This window comes from Echeneis naucrates, chromosome 14 (assembly GCF_900963305.1).
Source record: "Echeneis naucrates chromosome 14, fEcheNa1.1, whole genome shotgun sequence".
In the NCBI taxonomy this organism is placed as follows: domain Eukaryota; kingdom Metazoa; phylum Chordata; class Actinopteri; order Carangiformes; family Echeneidae; genus Echeneis; species Echeneis naucrates.
In genome coordinates this window covers 7,190,530-7,208,763 of record NC_042524.1, presented here as the reverse complement: position 1 = coordinate 7,208,763, position 18,234 = coordinate 7,190,530, and the positions used below count along the sequence as shown (strand labels likewise).

Here is an 18,234-nt window from a genome sequence, read left to right as displayed (position 1 = left end):
GTGCACTAACTTTTGCTTGTTCTTCTTAGGGTTTGCTTTGTTGCATGTGAAAGCCTTGATTCAACACACACGATTCTCCACAGCAAATGTGATATCAGAGGGAAATCTTACATTTCTGTGCTTGCTAAACATCTCCAGATTTCTCACAAGCTCCTCCTCTTCCTTCCTTTTAGTAATGTTTCCATGCTTATGCAGGATTTCGGACACTTTGCAGAAGAATGTATCCTGCAAGAAACATGAGCAAAAAAAATGTAAAAAATTACAAAAAAAAAAAATAAAAAAAAATCACATGCAATGCTACTGTAATATTTTTTGATTTTGATTTTCATTGCAATCTGTGCTGTTAGGTTGTTATGTCCTGACAATAGCCTCAGCTAAATACTGGTTATGACCTAACTAGACACCTCAACAGTTCAAAAACATAAATATCTTCTCACCCCACAGCCGCTTTCATACAGATGCTGCACATCTTCCACGTAGAATTCCTGCAACAAATAAATCATTTGTGAAGTCGGGTTGTTTTTTTTCCTTGCTGTAAAAGGTTTAAAAACACTAAATAGCAAATTGGTAAGATCGTTTCTGAGATGAGCTCTTACCTGAGTAACAGAATGATTGTACTTTTCAGCAAGCTCAATGGCGCGCCTGAGGTTAGGATGAGGATTGGCAACAGCCAGCGGAGCTACCAGAAAGAGCATCATCATCATCATCATCGCAATCTTCATGATATTGGTTTGCTGCGAAGCCTTTGGACTGTGCTAGCTATGGGCTCATTCTGAGGTTTTGGCAGAGAGCAGTAGATTTATACTTTCTAAAAAACACGCCTTAGCTACGTGTTTTCCTTCAATGCACGCAGATAAGATTACGTGGTTGATCAGCAACTTTACCAAAATGGGCAGCATTTCTCTGAACTGGATCTGGTGGGTTTTTTTTCTTTTCTTTTTTTTTTTTCTTTTTTTTTTTTTTAAACACAGGCAAGAGAAATGAGAGTTAAACAAATGCTTATTTATTTCAGAAGAACTTTATTCTTAAAGTGGCAAAACAAGAAAATAATGGAAAACATAAGTATTTCCAAGAAGCACTCTTGCCAACGCTGGCCTTCGGACGGTTATCAGACATTTTGGAAACACAAATCGCAAAATTTAAATATTTAGGTGTCAGCAGTTCCCCCACCCCCGCCCCCAACACTTCAAAAAAACAATTAGTGGTTCTAACAATTTGATAAGCTGTTTATCAGGATCATCATTGTTTAATATTTTTTATTTGTTATCTACAGTACAGGCCAAAAGTTTGGACACACTTTCCTATTCATTTGAATGAGATGGTGTCTCCAAACGTTTGTCCTGTACTGTACAGAACCTCTGAACAAGAGACTGATCAAAGTGAGACTTGCGATGTTCTGAATGTTAGTTCGATTTTTTTTATAGGCATTTCACCTATTAAGCCTTTGATGCAATGAAGGACGTAATAAATAAATGTGGGTTACTGAACAGTAACATTGAAAATTAATGTTATCAACCGGTATTTTGCTACAGAGTTGGAATTTCTTTCCATTATGTTGAAGTCAAGAATACATAAAGGCCTGTTAAAGTGGGTTATGTGGCATTGTGGATATTTGCAAATGAGTTTGGCTAGGTTACATATTTTCCAGCCAATTAATGGATAGAGTGAATTCTGAATAAACTGCATAAGAACTTTTCCCAACCTCAATGAATCTGAGAAGATCAAGGCTTTCTGTGTCACTGACTTTTTGTACTCAGTGGAGGTAGGTTGAGAGGGAAGTGATGCTGCACTTTGTGATTTCAGAGTTCTGGTCCTGGTTCTTACGGATACGGTAGAAGTGTTCGATGTAGCTGGATCGCCCAAGCAGCTCCACAAAGTCTTCGTCGTGAGTGATGATCAGCAGCTGGAAGTTGCTCTGGCTTGACCGACTCTTTATGATGCTGAAGAAACCAAGAAAGATCACACAATTTGAATACTGTAGTGCATAATACAATTATAATGATGGCTTTTAGATTAGTATGATGCTGCTGCCTTAATGAAGAGTTCTATGGGAAATAAATTGTTTTTCTTTGTGACAGAACAGCAAATTATTACTGCTGTGATGATTCAGAGGTAAAATATTCAGAGCAGTGAATTTGTATTTCCTACTCTTCAATGTAGACACATCTATGTGAAAGGTAAGCAGTATTTCATTGCTGCAGAGCTCTTATCAGTCTAATAATGGCTTAGAAATAGAAACTGGAGATACGATTTGAATCTTATAATAGTTTCTATGTTACTGTCAACACGCCATATTTTGGGTGTGTGGGTTTTTGTACTGTTATCCCTGTGGTGTGTGAGTGTGAGTGTGTGTGTGTGTGTGTGTGTGTGTGTGTGTGTGTGTGTGTGTGTGTGTGTGTGAAAACTTATGGCCACTATGCCTGCAGTCTGACAACACTGTGGCAAATAAAATGCTGTTTTAGGGTCAGAATTGAGTATTTTATATTTTCAGTTGTAGTGAGGGGCTCGGTAATGGGTACTGACTCAACGAGGGCGTGTGCCAGCGACACAATATTCTCTCGGTCCAGGTTGGTGGTGGGCTCATCCAGGGTGAGGATCCCACAATTCAGGCAGAATGTCTCTGCCAGAGCTAAACGGATGATCAGGGATGCCAACACCTAGACACAAATCCATATTTTCATTTATCCAATGATTTCCATTAAAACGTGTCATTTTTGTGTGTTACATGTGACGTGTTCACTTATAAAGAAACTTGTCTGGTACCTTTTGTCCTGCACTACAGCGTCCTCTCATGTCCAAAGCAGTGTCGCCTTTCACCATAACTACTCTATAGTTGTAAACCCTTCGCTTTACTCCAGCAGACGCGTTATCGTCCACATCGGACCTGATCTCCACATATTCAATATCTGGAAGGTGGGGGAAAAGGGAAGAGTGAAACAGGAGCGCTTAGGGAGGGAAGGTGCACATAAAAACAAAGAGAGAAATAAGGAAGATGCACCTTGACCCCTGTAGGTGCTGCGCCACAGGTCTCTGATTATCTTGTTGATCTCATCCATCTTCATACTGTGGAATTTCAGGATTGTTCTTGGGGGTAAACAAAGAAAAACAGACACATACAAATAAATCACTGGATGCTACATTTGTGATTATGATAGAAATATTTCATTATAAATTGAATAGTGTAAACTACATTGGCCCAAAATAGTTATAAAGTAGCGCCATTAATTTCCCCACAGTCCACAATGAGCAATTCTGCACATTAAAGAAGTCATGGAAGAATACGAAGAAAGAATCTATGCCACTTGACTGTATCACAGAGCAGCAGGATAGCTAAGCCAAGGCTAAGACTGCAGGACAAAACTGTGTAAGTGGACCCAGTATCTCACACACACACGGGGAAAAAAAGCGATACGTTACCTTGTCCATCTGACCACACCAAAATTGCAGATCACCATGAAAGTACAGAAAGTTCTGTGTACACTTGCTTCTGCACATACATTACTGCGTGTCTGTCTTCATTAAAATATGAATTCTGACTATATCCCGTTAAAAAATGAATTGAAAGCTAAATAATTAAAATCGAATATTGACATGAGAACGATAAGGTATCAATACATCAAGGCAACTGGATGTTGCTTTCCTGCATACCAAGAAGCCTTTTGTCTACAATCTAGCAAAATGATGTGAAACTGTGATGTGGTTTGAAAACAACAGAATGATGAACAGTATAACCAGGAGTGCCTCTTTCAGAGTCCATATATGGTGTATGAATTGAAGAGCCACGAAGAAAAGCAAGGAGGAGAAGAGCAGCTCTTATCGGTCAATCTGACCTATAACATATTTACATAACCGCTTATGCAGCGGAAGGAAGTAATGGCTTATAACTTCCTATTGCAAGGGTAGTAGACTTCAAGGCATCTACTGTACCAAGAAATATAACAAACTTGGTCAAAATCTGAGGAACGGAGAGTTTTTATCTCAAATGTCCACGTGTTGTGGATAAAGCCTATAAAAATATATTCAGTGTTACAGTGCTACATATACATGCAGTGTCATAGAGGGTCTAAACTCTAACATCTCTTCAACTAAACAGAATGCAAAACCAACTAAATGTCTGACATTTTGAAGACAAAATGATGTCACTTCATCGCTAATGTCTTTCACCCGGGGAAGACCATCCACATCATGTAACTTAATGAAAAACATGAACTCTGTCAATTTAAATTCATCTTATCTTACCCACCTCACTCATCAGACTTCAGTTTGATGGCCTTTGTGTGATCAGGCAACACCGGAGACAAAACTCATTTTCTGCTCTGTGACCCAGTGACCTACAAGACTGCTTCCAATGCAAACACTTGGGCCTAAATTAGAGCATGTTTTTGTCATACGTGGGTAACTGCACACTTTTGTGTAAACAGCTTTACGAATTGTAAAATATTAGTTACCATTTGTATTGAGTTAAATAATACATATGTTACGTGATGACACAGCTAAATGCTGCTCTCAGATATTGGACAAATGAATCAACTACATTAGACTGCTTGTTAAAAATTGTTATTGAGTTGATCTGGCACATTTATGGGTTTTAAATGTATACATTAAAGTATGCAATGAAATAATTTAAAATCAATAAATAAATAAACAAGCATTTGTTGTCACAGCAATCAATGGCTCAAAAGTCAATTTACAAAATAAAACCAGAGTGTGAGACTGATGTCATGTCTTGAAGCCTGCTAGAGCCATTTTCAATCTTGATTGCAGAGCAAATGCTGGCGAATTAACGAACCCACACACATGGGTAAATGATAAGTTCAGAGTTTGTTTTCTTCTCAGATGGTATCAGGAATGGTGACCTTACAATTTACAGACTCAACTTCAGTTAGTGTCTCCAAAAGGATAGAAAGGCATAACTATACATGACAATTTCTATTATCTACCACGATCTGTAGATACTAAAATGAAATAAATTATTTCAATTGAAAAAGCATGACAAATGGAGATATGAAGTCTGAGTTAAGATAATAACCTATCGATGTTTCTTTGCAACCCAACAGCTGCAATTTCATTTTGAAAATGAAATCTCTCCATCACAGATGCACACCGTCATGCTATGTACCTGTACTGATATTACTCCAACTCTGAAATTAACCAACAATGTGTCACAGCAATTTGAGAAAGAGTTCTTTTGAAAACCCACCTTCTCTGTGAGTCCGTAAACAGGTGAAAGCCACAGCTCTGTGACATCAATTATTTGGGCGTAACTAGACCTACGATGTTTCTCAGCTTTTTATTATGAAATTACTACAATGTTACCTGCCTGTGGTCAGTTTCTTTAGGCCCGGATCTATACCAATATATTCTTCAGACACCCTTTGCACTGGTGACCCGTTCGTTACCTGTCAGTCATAAAATTATGACTGGCCTAATAATGCAAGTCCCGCTTCTGTATACATATATAAATTGATGTGGCATACGTATGCTGTATGAATGTTATGTATGTATGTGTGTATACGTGTGCGTTTACACATATACTCACACACATATAGAATGAGAATACGCTGATCATTTTAAGCACCACTTCACTCCCTCTCTATCCTGTTATGGTAAATATTCAAGTTCATGTCGACGTGTTGACGTGTCTTGCTGAATAGAAGTATCCTCCTACACAAGAATCTGGTCTGCTATGGAAACATGCAATTCATTTACCACAAATCTCGTCACTGCTTTGTTTGATCAAATCAAAATGAAAATGTGAAAGTGTGACAGTACACTCACCACTGGTGAGGTTGTTCTCATTGGATATCTCCGGAGCTAATGCTCAGTGAAACTCAAGTCAGTGTCAACTTAAGCAGTTGTTCTTACAGTACTGTAGGAACCTGGTGAAGTGCATCTGTGCAAAATACACATGCATTTTCCAATGGATTGAAATCACTGACTCAGATCTGTTTCATTTTGCATCATTGTATACATACTCATTTCCCCAGAGTCACATTTTCTTAGTGCCACCCTCTCTTTGAAGATTCTCAGTAACTGACTGGTGCTTTTTGGTCCAAATGTAGGTCAGTGAACTGAAAATGTATTGATTTGGAACACATTTGTGTGTTTATATACATGTTAGAGGAACACTTACTGATCGAGGGCCTTGTAGTAGAGGTCCAAGTCTTTAATGACCAACTCTGTGGTCCTCATTATGATCATCTTGTTTTTGTAGAGCTCATCAGCCTTGTCGTACTGACTTTCTCGCAGTTCTTTTCTGCAAGCATCCAACTTAAAGTCAAATTCAAGTGAGGAATGAGAGCTCAATTTATATTAAAGAAACATAGAAAAACCAGACAAAGTTTATTATTAATATTAATTTTAATATATTATTATTAACATGTCAAATTACTTGTGAAATGATTCATTTTGTCACCACTACAGAAACATACTGATGCATAATGATCTATATAAAATGTATAATAGTGACTATTTCTAATTTTGGTTGTACTTGCTACTTTGCTAAAGCAGAAATGTCCCACCTGTATTGAAGTATCTCATCCTCAAAGCCTTTCTGGCGGCCCACTGCTATGCTGCGATTGTTCTTCAATTCGTCCAGTTTGCGGTCTGCTTCACGTCGTTCTCTGTTCAAAGGAGATGCAGTGAAAAACTGTGACCAACTTCTAAATAATTCTGGAGTATCTGAAAGGGTATAAAAGTAATTTTTCCCCATTTAACTGCGAAAGCGTTTAGGTAATACAGAATGGGATTGTCTTTGTCAAAAATACAAAGACTTAAAATGACTGAAGTACAGCAAGACTGTTAATGTGCTCTTACTGGCGTAGCTGCAAGACCTGCATGTTGCCAATGTCTTTCATAAGAACCTCACGCTTAGCCACAACCTCCTTTAGCTCCTCCATGCGCTTCCTCAAAGTCAGGTTATCTTGCAACCAGCGCTCCTGGACCTATGGTAGGAAATGATTAAAATGTATGTATTATTAATGATGATGGCTTAGGGATTCATGGTTAAGTCAGACCGCCACAAACCAAATGTCTGATATTAAAGCTGTTCTTAATGACAAGCTGAACTGATTTAGTAAGTGTATTTGAAGTTTTGATCCTTATTATTGTGGAGTGAAAATTAAGAGAAGAATTACTGTGGAGGCTGCACCTTTTGAGTATCTATGTCCTGACGGATGTTTCCTATCTCCTTATTGATCTTCTCTTTTTGCTTCTCAGCCTCATGTAGCTGAGTGTTGGTTTCTTGAAGCTCAGACTCTTTTTGCTGCAATGAAAACCAATGGTGTCATTCAAGTCATTCAGTGCTTTCAAAATGTCCAAAATAATGGAAAAGTTATTTAAAGCATTTGTTTTCAGTTGAAGGCCATTTTTTTACCTTTTTATGGCAATCACATTATGACAAGGGGGAAAAAAAAAAAAAAAAAAAAAAAAAAAAAACAGCTGGCAAACACATTACCTCTTTGTATTCCTCTTTCCCCTCATGAATGTATGCGTTAATGTCTTTTTCCAAGGTAGCGATGGCCTTCACTTTCTCTTTAATGGCACTGATCTATTGAGGCAAAGATTAACAATCACATTTTAAGTTAAAATTTTTTATTGGAAAAATAGCAAATTTATTGTTGAACATTAATGTTTCAATAAATCATTTTCTTGTTGTAGAAAAGGAGAAATAAAAGTGACCATATGTCCACCTTCTCTTGCCCTTCTTCCTGCCTCTGCCTTTTGCGCTCCACCAGCTCCTGCTTCTCCTGCTGAAGCTTCTCCAAGGCAGCAGACAAAGGCGACAACTGCTCCTTGGCGTTCTAGTTGGGCACAAAGAGAACCAAAAAGGGAGAAGTTGGCATATTTATGGAGAACCATTTCACTACTTCACTAGTTTCAGATATACATATTGAAATATTATAGTCACCAGATCAAAATCATATTGACCAAAATTTAATTGGTTCAACCTCGTGAAGGTTTTTGCCAAACGTTACAGAGATATCACATAAACCAGAACGGGACGAGTGTGTGGAACACAGTAATTCATGAGGGCTTTTAAACGATCTACATAAAATTATTAGAAGGAGACTTGCACAAGAAAACAAATATTTACCCTGATGTCTCTTGTTAAGGACTGTATCTCTGCAGAGAACTCAACACATTGCTCCTCCAGCTGCTGCTGTTTCTGCATATCACTGCTCAGCTGGAGTTTCTCTGCTTTCGTGTCATTCACCGTACTTTTCAGCATCTGAATCTGATCTTGCTGGTCCTGGATCAGTTTACGCTTCAAATCTATCTTGCTGGAGGCTACAAGGACACAAACAGGCAAAGATGCAAACACATCAACTTTGGGCTGCAATTCATTCAGAGGCTTCCATTTAGAACATTGGAACACCATTTAAGATAACCAGTTATATTTTTTCCATGTAGGGACCGTTAATCTTTTAAAATCAGTTAATCTCAAATTACTGTTCAACTCAAAAGACTGATAAATTGTTAGCTTTATAATGCTAATTTGTATTATTTCCCCAAAACCTGTATTTATCATCTTACTGGTGTCCAGCTTGTGCTGTGCTTCTTGCTTCTCCTGACTAACTTGCTGGACGGTTCTGGTGAGATCTACTCCCTGGAGTTTGGTTGCCTGTTGGGCTAGTTTCCTCTCCACCTCTTTAAGGTCCATCTGGAAAGAAAAACTAATAGATTAAAGTGCAGAAAGAATGGGCTATAAGCTCTCTGTGTCTAAAAATGATGTTCCTTCTGGCCAAATAGGGCTTGGAGACAGAAAGTTAAGTACAAAAAAGGACTGAAAGAAGACAGTGCAGAGACAGGGACTGGCGCTGTCTATTCAAAATCAGAGTGCACGTTGGACAAAAAGCTAAGAGTCAGGAAGATGGTACCAGGTATCGATCCATGAGAGATATGTCCTGCAGGCAGGCTTTGGCCGTTTCCTCCTCTGACGTCAGGGCAACAAGCAGAGTCTCCTGTTCCTCAACATCTCCCTTCAGCCTCTCGATTTCTCTGTTTACAGTCTGCAGACGGTTTCTTAAGTCAGGCAACTCCTTCTCCTGAAACTGCACAATGGACTGCCTGGGAGACAGTGAAAAGACAAGAAACTTAAAACCAGTTAAGAGTTGTAAATGTCTGTGTTTATTCAGGAAACAGTTTTCTGATTGGAGAACGAATGCATTTCCATGATCCATATTGAGAATTAATGTTCACATTAATTAATGTTCCCCATTATAAGGATGATGTCTGGATATAACTGGAATCACAAAATGTAAATTGAAAATGTTGTTCCTTCATTATTGCCAGTGACGTAGGGCATGGGCACTTTCCTAAAAGCAGAAGTAGAAGATTTTAGATGAGATTAATTGGTGACCCTCACACACAACTAGGTGTCTACGTATTAAGCAAACGAACAAGGCCACATATATAAGCCACTGAAATTAGTTTTCTTTGAAATATGACTTGTTTAAGCCCTCAGGCCAGAGCTCATTTGGAATGCCTTAGGCCCTGCCAGGGGAAGCGACACTACACACGATATAAAATTACTGGTCGGGTAAGTATTACTGAATACTGAAATCTCTAGACATATGATTGATTTTTCTTTTTTTTTTTTATTTACATGACAGTTTGCTTTTTAACATGTCAAAGATGAAAGTCATTAATTGGTGTTTTCAAGTAGTTTAAATTCTTCTGAAGGTAAACCCCTTTCAATCAGTCCTGTAGGGTGATATTTAGGTCATGAAAAGGCGTGAGTATAAAACCTCAATCATATAAGAACCTAGCTCCATCTAGTGGAACGCATGCAGCAAAGGTAAGAAGTAGATTGGAAAATCCTTTCGTCATTGACACGATTGTAATTATACCTTTGTCTGGCTGTTAGTGTTTGCTTGTTGAACTATACCTGACAGGTCTGAGAGCCATCATCTCATCTCTTTTCCTCTCCTTCCTCTTCAGGTCCTGCTCGGTATTTTTCAGCTTGTCTGGCACTAGGCGAAGCTTGGACTGCATGTCACTGATGACCTCCTGCAGATCAGACTCTGAAGGGAACGTCCGTTGGCACACAGGACAGCAGGGCTCTCTCTCTTCAGTCAGTTGGCTGATGAACTGGGTGTACACCGCTGTAGCTCCGGCAAGCATGGCTGTACAAACAAAGACACAGCAGGAGAAAACATACAGAAATCTGCTCAACATTTAAAATTCTACCAGATACAACAGAAGGGACATGACATGACAAGGTTAACATAAGATTCTCATAATGTTTGTACTGTCAGTTAAACGTTATTCACATAGCTCTCAAACTGTTTAGTTTGTGTTTCAAAGACGTTTTTAATCATCAGTTACCTTTGATAAAGATCATAAAAAGAGGAATTTCAGTGGCTTTGTCTGGGACCTGATATCATTTAGCTTGTGCATCGAATAGTCTGGATTTTTGCTTTTGGTTTCATTGCATCAAAACGTCATCTCACTGTGATTACTGTCACTGTATCTTTGGGAATTTTTTCTTTATTAGAGAGATAGATAGAGATAGAGTTAGTCATTAGAGATATGAGTCAAATAAGGGTAAAGAGAGACAGGAAAACTTCCTGGATCACATTTGGCAAAGAAAAACAATTTCTAGTCTCAGAGGGGAGACCAAAACTTCGAGATTTTATTGTGTCCAAGCATTTACCTCTTTGTTTGGATATCTTCTCCAGATCATCCCCAAGTTTGGTTAAGTCCTGCTCCAGATCCTGGCTGCCACAGACGTTGAAGAACTTCTCTTCGTCATTGGTTAACTGTTGCTCCTTCTTCCGCAGCTCAGCAGAAATGTGGTTTTTATTCTGTTCACTTGATGCCAGGTCCTTACTGAGATAAATTTAAATCCCACCAAGACTAGTTAGTGTGATAGAAAGATAACTCGACATATTTTCTTTCTGAGGTGTGTTTTCATTTAGATAAATTTTACTAACTTGAGTCTGGCAAGTCTGTCCCTGGTGCTGTTGATTTCCTTAGACTTGGAATAGATCCAGTCTTCCAGTTCTCTCTTGTTGGGAAAATGTCCCAGTAATGACACTAGATCCTCACTGTGACGAGATTTGATTTTACGTACTTGGTCCTCCTTTTCTGTCTGAAAGAACGAAAGAGGAAATAGGAGAGGACAGTCAAAAGATAAAAGAAAGATGAGCGGAGCCAGTAAAGACGAAGAACAGTCAAGGGGAAAAGAAAAGCAGAGAGTGGAAATGAGCAAACAAGTTCAATTTAACACTGAGCGTGACGCTCTTATGGACACATGAAACAGGAGGCAGAGGGAGGCATAACAGTACGGTGTGTCAGGTTGTTTTTCTGTTGTTTTGCAGATTTCAGTCTCTCCAGCATCAGAACACACAGTTACATTTTATACCAATGGCCTAACAATACCTTGTCTTTTTTCAGCATCTCCATTTGTGTGCGTGCCATCGTGTGTGTGTTAAGTAACTCCATTTCTTGGTCGAGTTGTCTTTGTGCTCGGTCAAGTTCAGCCTTTTCTTTCTGAAGCTCAACGACCTCGGCCCTCAGCTCATCCATGTTGGAGCTCTGCACTGCAGCCTGCAGCTCACGCTCCTACACACACATATAATATGGTTGAGGATGAGAAGGTGATTATTGTTGCGAGTTGTATGAGTTTAAAATAAAATATGAGGAAAAGGATTAATGTAAACAGATGGGTGAACATTCATATTGCTGATCAGTAACTTGTCCAGTTGAGAAAAGGTGGAGGAGAGAGACGGAGCCTTAGTCATATGCATTATTACTCACAGCTTTGGCCAAGTCATTCTCCAGATCTTGTAGTCGAGTAGACGAACCCTCCAGCCTCTGCAGCTCAGCTCTGATGTTCCTCATTTCTTGCTGCTTCTTTCCTTGCATGTCTCTCTTCAGCTCCACCGTTCTCTCCAGGCCAGTCTTCTTATCCCTCATGTCATCAATGGACTGCTGCTTCTGCTGCTCCTTTTCCTGCAGATCCGCCTAAGTGGACAGCACATAAGGTGAAACATTAGACATTATTATTGTCAATAGTGTATTTATTCATGATGTGAGTCAGGAGTATTGTTTCTTGCAAGTGGTATAGCTGTAAAATAACAGCTTTTTAGCTGCATTAAACAGCAGGGCTGCAAACGAACACATAATACACATAATCTACACGTTTTATCTTTTTCATAAATACTGAAGATTGAATTACAACACTGAAACATTTTATATTGAGCATGTCAAACCAAAATAGTATTACACATAATTTAACTCTAGCAAAGCATTTAAAAAAAAATCTGTCAACTTTAGTGAAACAATCCTGATGCTGGTAAAACAGCATGGAGAGGCAAAATGGCCTCAAATTTTCTGATTTTAACTTCAAATGAGGAATTTCTTACCAAAACCTGACTGGCTGTCTGTTTTTCGTGCTCCAGCCTCTGAGTGACATGACTGTGAAAACTCTTCAGCTGAAGGGTGCTGAATGGCGGTCGATCGTAACCATCCATTTCAAGGTAGGATGACAAAGAGCGAACCTGAGAAATAGATGTTTTTAGATTCTGCGTATTTGATCGAGAGCCCAGCTTTCAGTGAACCAAATTACATTTGCTTTGCATATGAATTGCTTTCACTTTTCATGGCAAACACAGCAAAATTATCTCAAAAAATTCAGTGAAGTGTGTGCCCCCCCACACCCCAACCTGAGTGTCACGATCCCTGACGTTTTGGGTATGTTGGTCAGCCTCAAGCTGAAGACGACCTGGGAAAAGATAGGATTGGGATTTCAGCTGCTGACGATTTAGCTTCATAAACCTGTATATCCATTACTAAAATTCTGGATTAAAACAAATACAAAAGGTGTAACGTGTTCCAAACATCTTTGCAGATCAATCTGTGGGTACCTTGTTCTACCAAGAGATCACCCTTAACTTTGGTCAGTCTCTGACACTCTCGACCAGCTCTGTCCATCTCCCTCTGGCAGTCTGTCAGCTTCCGCTCCTTCTCCTTGACTGTTCTTTGGTGGTTTTGATAAATTTCCTGCAGCTGCTCATCTGTACCCTGAAACACCTGCCGTATACACAGTCCACCAGTTAAGAGTGGCTCTGAAGTTCAATGAGTAGAGCATCAGAGATTTGACTCCTCTATTCGAATAAAAATAAATATGCACCCAAAAAAAAAAAAGAGGGGAAACACCCAAAAGCTGCAAATATATATTCAAGTTAATACAAGTTACAGAATTACAACAACCCTCATTGTCCATCTGTAGTCTTCATATTATTTCACATTTGGATAATGACATCATTTAGAGGGGAATCTGGAGTGTTGAGCAAAAATCCCTTAAATAAGACAGATGGGGAGTGTTTCCTTTTAAATCTCAAATTCATTCATGCTTTTCATTTCCTTCTGTCTTTTTTTTAATCCATCCTTTAATTCCATTTAAAGTCTCTTATAAGGTTTCACTGGTACATGCAAAGCTTGAGCAGCGATTCTGATGTGAGAACTAGTTTTCTCCCATCTTTAAAAAGGAACGTACTTTTTTTCTCACACGTCACATATTACTGTTACCTGCTCCATTGTCTCCTCTAGCTCCTTGTTGTCCTCCTCCATTTGCTTTTTCCTGCTCTCTAAAGCCTTAATGTCGTTGTCCAGCTTCATCACTTTCCCCAGTTTTGTGTCAATTTCCATCAGTCGATTCTGAAAATAATTATGAAACTTGAATAATAACATAAGGTGCATGACTGTTAGAGCTTAAATAACTGGGAGTCAGGCTTTAGGGCTTCCTGAATGTTACAACTGTGTGAATAATGTTTAAAATACATCACAGCCTGCATGCTCAATCACTTAATATACACAGCATTGTGACAAAGAACAAGGCTTGTGATATTTACGTTGAGGCATCTTATCAGTTGAGAAGTAATGCTGTATTCACGCATACAGATACAAACACACCTCGAGTGGATCAATCTGGCTCTCTATCTGCTGAATGTTGTCTTTAGAGGCCATTAGCTGAGCCTCCTTGGTTGCCACAGTCTCCCTGATCTGCTGGGCCTTCTCCTTGTTCTGCTTCAGGTAGCGTAGCTCCACCTGACACTCTCTTACTGTCTGGTTCTTTGTGAGACGCAGCTGGCGCATCGTCTCCAGAGCTTTGATATACCTGAAAGAACAACGCAGGCACTAATACATATCAGTTTGGAGTTACAGGTTTGCATTAGATTAATTTTCAGGATAAAAAAAAAATTTGACAAGAAATTGTTGGCTTTACTTGGTTGCTGCAAAGATGGAGTCAAACTTGTCTTTCAGTGCCTTTCCCTCACTCAGTGGCCAGTTGGACTCTTCTTGGTGACAGAAGATGACATGATTCAGCACGGGCTTTGACACACCCAAGGCAGTAATCATTTCCCGATCCACATCTGCACACTTTGACGGCAAGCTCACCTTCTCACCATCTCTAATGACAGATAATATTTAGGAAAGGAACCATATAACTATATATATTTTTTTTAAAGCAAAATAATAAAAGACTGTGTCCTACTTTATTCTGGTGATAACTTGGTCTAAGCTTTTGAAGGAGTAGTTCTTTGCTTTCTGTGTGCACAACATGGAGCGCTGGATGGTCACTTTTTCTCCATTAACATCAGTTAATAGGAGGCGAATCTGTGCTCGCACATCTGTTTCATGGGCATCCTGGAATTCCCAAAGCATAAGTTTACCTTTAATAAGGACAGTAGAAGTAATGCCTGAAATAGACTTGAAGAAGAAGAAGCTCAAATACAGGAAAGGATTAGGAGGCTACAGTGATGATAAAGCATGAAAACAAATTGACTTTCATTTCATAATTGGATACAGTCCATGTGAGAACTGACAGGAATTATAGAGGATACATGTCTCAAAAGACATTTATTGTAGCTTTCTTTGCACAGTGCACCTCAGGCTGCTTTATGTTTTATCTTGTTATGTGAGATGGATTAAAACATTAATTGAAATAGAGAAAGTTATACACTAAGCATTTGATCCGACATTTAAATGTGAAAATAATTTCGCAAATTCAACTTTTTTACAAAAAAAATGCATTCTATAGAACAATTTTCTTCTGTCTACATATTTTCATTGTCTTCACAAATAAAGACAAACTGACCGAAACAGGAGAGTGAGCTCACCTTTGGATCATGAACAAAGGCACCTCCTTTCGATCCTGGAGGAAGTTCGCCTGATGTTGCATATTTAAGGCACTCAATAATAGTCTGAAAACAAACAAACAAACAAAAAAAAGACACCAACCTTATTTTGGGTCTAAATCAGCTATCTATATACATGTGTGTCATCTCAAACATATACTATCAACAGCTCTGGTCAAAAATGTTCTCATACCGTCTTCCCTGCTCCATTGGGTCCAACCAGCACAGTCAGAGGAGAAAAGAAAGATATGATTTGTTTGTCTTTATCTTCAATCCCAAAACTCCTCACGCCCAGAATGCTCATCTTGTCTATCTTTGACATGTTTACTTTTTGAAAGATAAAAAGAGAGAGAGTGAGGAGGTGAATTAATGATTTGAATCAGCAACAGTGATGATAACAGGATGAAGCATGCCATTGCAAGATCAACTTTATCACACGTTGAAAAAGTTTACTGCCAAATAGTCCAATCATAGCTATGGCATCCGGTTTTAGATTTGCTGCCATTGCATCTTCTAATTTGATCTGACAAGCATGTGAGCATGTACCATCCAGACAAATGTGAACAGAGCTTTCACCTGTGTTGATACTGAAACACTGTTTTATTTACTGTTTGATGAGTACTCAGAATATAAAAAACAACTCGACAAACCAAGTAGCTTACAGACAGTTGTGGTACATCATAATGGATGGTAAAACTAGGAGAATCAACACACCTGTATGCAAAAGCTTCACAGTGCCAAGAAGTTGTAATTTCAAATACATTTATCTTAAGCAGTTAATTTATTTTTTAAATAAATTTAGTTGGAATGCTTCTTATCCTATCATGGTGTCTTTTTACAGTTCTTGGGGAAAGTAGAGCTACAATATTTCAACACTAACCAAATTTGTGTGGATGAAATGTTTTTTTTTTTTTTTTCTTGGTCTAATTTCTCAGCTCTCAGTTTTTATCAGTATTTATCCAGTTGTGCACCAAAATATGCTGAATAAGATATTTTTCTCTGCCTGATTCCATCAGGGCAAATGTCCCAAACATCATCAGTGTGTCCGAGCAGAATCTGCTGGACAAGAAAATATTTGTAAAAGCGGATGGTAACAACTCACTTTGAGCATGGAGAGGATGTGAACCCTGAGCAGGCTGATAAAGTCAGAGTTTGGTCAGATTTTTCTCCTAGCACAGATGTAGTGAACGGACAGAGATCATTTCAGGACATGATCTAATTGCAAGATGAAGTGTTTAAACTCTTTTTGTCTTTTTGTTTTTGTTAGTTTAAATAATGAATCAGTTCCGTCCATGTGGCTCTGTCTGCTGTTACACGCCTGTCAACTCAGGCTAGCTAACATCAGATTAGCTTTAATGCTACGGTGCAGAGTTTCACACAGAGTCCGCCGGGCAGGAAGGAGAACAAGAACAACCGTGATCAGCAGCCACATTTAACCACAAGCGGAACTCACCTCAGTTTGGTGTTTGCTTACAGTTATTGTTGTTGTTTTCTATCTGCAGCTCAAACGTGAAAACGCACTTTTTCCCGCTGTGGGAATTCTGACGTCAGGAGCGTCAACTTTGACTTCCGGGATATAGAAACTAATCATGTAGAAACTACGTCCCGCTGTTTTCTTCCGCCCAGCTGTTTCTTAGTTTAGTGGCTGATGAAACATAAGAAGAATGCTATCTTTAAACACAACGACGTTATTTTTTGGTGGAAGCAGTCTTAAGGTACCGAAGGAAAGAAATACCGATGTGCATTGGCAGGAGCCTTTTCTATTTATCCTATTGCTATGACTAAAAGTCATTCGAGGCCAGTCTTCTTCTGTGGTGCTTCACACACTCCAGCCAGTAAGTTAGTTTTGACTAAATTATTATAGTTTCCTCTCTCTGCCGTCTGTTTTGTAAAAGTTTTAATCATTTAACTCCGGTGCATATTAACAATCCATATATGTAAATATTGCTTTAATTTGAGACTTTCTTAGCAAAACTTATTGCAGAGCTGACATGGTCAGTTTAGTTAATTGAGCTATAGAGGAAAACAAATTTTTAGAACATTTTAGGAAACAAAAGTATTTTTTCCCACTGTTGTTTCTCATTTGTTGATTAATTATCAATTAATTTAGCTGATGTTACTAAGACAGGACAAGCGGACTCTATGATCATGTGGATTAACAGAAATTTGCTGTTCTAATGAGCGTTTACTTTACATGTGGGGCTTCATTTATATGCCAGTGCACCCTGCCAGTGGGACAGTGTGCGTCTCTCTTTTGTTGTTTTTCATTGCTTGTGGGCAACAATTTTGTTCTATAAGAGGAGGGCTTTGCCTACACTGACAATACCTGTTGATGAAAAATCTGTTGTAGGCTTTGTTAGTTTGGTGAGATTTGTTGCCAGTGTGACAAATGTGGCACATCACCAGCCTCGCCTTTTTTCGGATTACAAAACAGCTGAAGCATTTCATATCAAGTTTAGTATTGTGTATTTTCTGTGGTGCATCAGGAATCCTGCATACCAAATGTCTCTTGCCCGTCACAAGGACTCATTCTTGGTACATTCTTTCCAGTCTCTTGTCTCAAAGTGTTAACCACAAGAGGACAGTGTTTCCCTGTGGTAAAGCCACGTGAATCTCAGATTACACCATAGTTCTCTCCTCTCCTTCTCTCCCCCTCCTCTGCTCTAAATTGTTTTGTGCACATTGTAGGAGTATCCTGTGAATGGTGTGATGCTGATGCAGTATCTCAGTTATTAAAAGCGGACTAGATGTAGATGAAATGCCTTTCTATTGTTTACCAAGCAGAATATATTGAACATATATTTCCATAATTTCCAGAAAATATTACGTAAAATACCTTGTGAGCCCGAATCTAAAAGTATTGCATAATTCAGTACAATCCTCTCATCTTAGTTATTCCAGTATTAAAGCTAAACTAAATAAGAACATACAGTATGAGTAGGAACATATCTAAAAATCACAGGACAGCAGAGACACTACCCATGCATGTATGTGAGATCGGGACACACACAATGAAATAAATATTTATTCCAAATTGGAATAAAAGGACAGGAGTTATTTTGAGTCTGTGTTTGGGGTTAAAGAACAG

General features: G+C 38.7%; 1 protein-coding gene across 2 annotated transcripts; it reads right to left on the bottom strand.

Moving 5' to 3' along the window:
* Positions 1–976: 976 nt before the first annotated feature.
* On the bottom strand, positions 977–16,703 carry rad50 (RAD50 homolog, double strand break repair protein). 2 transcript variants are annotated; one of them, XM_029520001.1, is made up of 28 exons: positions 16,600–16,703; positions 15,340–15,473; positions 15,129–15,212; positions 14,504–14,655; positions 14,234–14,419; positions 13,921–14,125; positions 13,537–13,665; positions 12,873–13,038; positions 12,672–12,730; positions 12,372–12,506; positions 11,764–11,970; positions 11,386–11,568; positions 10,938–11,095; positions 10,658–10,833; positions 9,890–10,127; positions 8,880–9,069; positions 8,536–8,662; positions 8,096–8,289; positions 7,692–7,802; positions 7,457–7,549; positions 7,151–7,264; positions 6,817–6,944; positions 6,522–6,623; positions 6,134–6,256; positions 2,999–3,084; positions 2,764–2,906; positions 2,524–2,657; positions 977–1,940 (listed from the first exon to the last, which is right to left on the bottom strand). In XM_029520001.1, the coding sequence occupies exons 2-28, from the start codon at positions 15,466–15,468 to the stop codon at positions 1,754–1,756; spliced, it is 3,939 nt and encodes a 1,312-aa protein (XP_029375861.1). In that variant the 5' UTR covers positions 15,469–15,473; positions 16,600–16,703; the 3' UTR covers positions 977–1,753. The 2 variants fall into 2 exon arrangements, with proteins under 2 accessions (XP_029375861.1, XP_029375862.1); XM_029520002.1 differs by lacking the exons at positions 15,129–15,212; positions 15,340–15,473; positions 16,600–16,703 and having other exon boundaries at positions 14,234–14,417; positions 14,504–14,604.
* Between the last annotated feature and the right edge of the window lie 1,531 nt (positions 16,704–18,234).

What these genes read in the sequence shown, in the direction of transcription:
- rad50 (XM_029520001.1), bottom strand. Translation starts at nt 15,468, where the DNA reads ATGTCAAAGATAGACAAGATGAGCATTCTGGGCGTGAGGAGTTTTGGG. An exon ending in TGATCTCTTGGTAGAACAAG is followed by an intron (nt 12,731 to 12,872) that starts GTACCCACAGAT and finishes ATCTTTTCCCAG; the next exon opens with GTCGTCTTCAGCTTGAGGCT. An exon ending in GAAGATATCCAAACAAAGAG is followed by an intron (nt 10,128 to 10,657) that starts GTAAATGCTTGG and finishes TTGTTTGTACAG; the next exon opens with CCATGCTTGCCGGAGCTACA.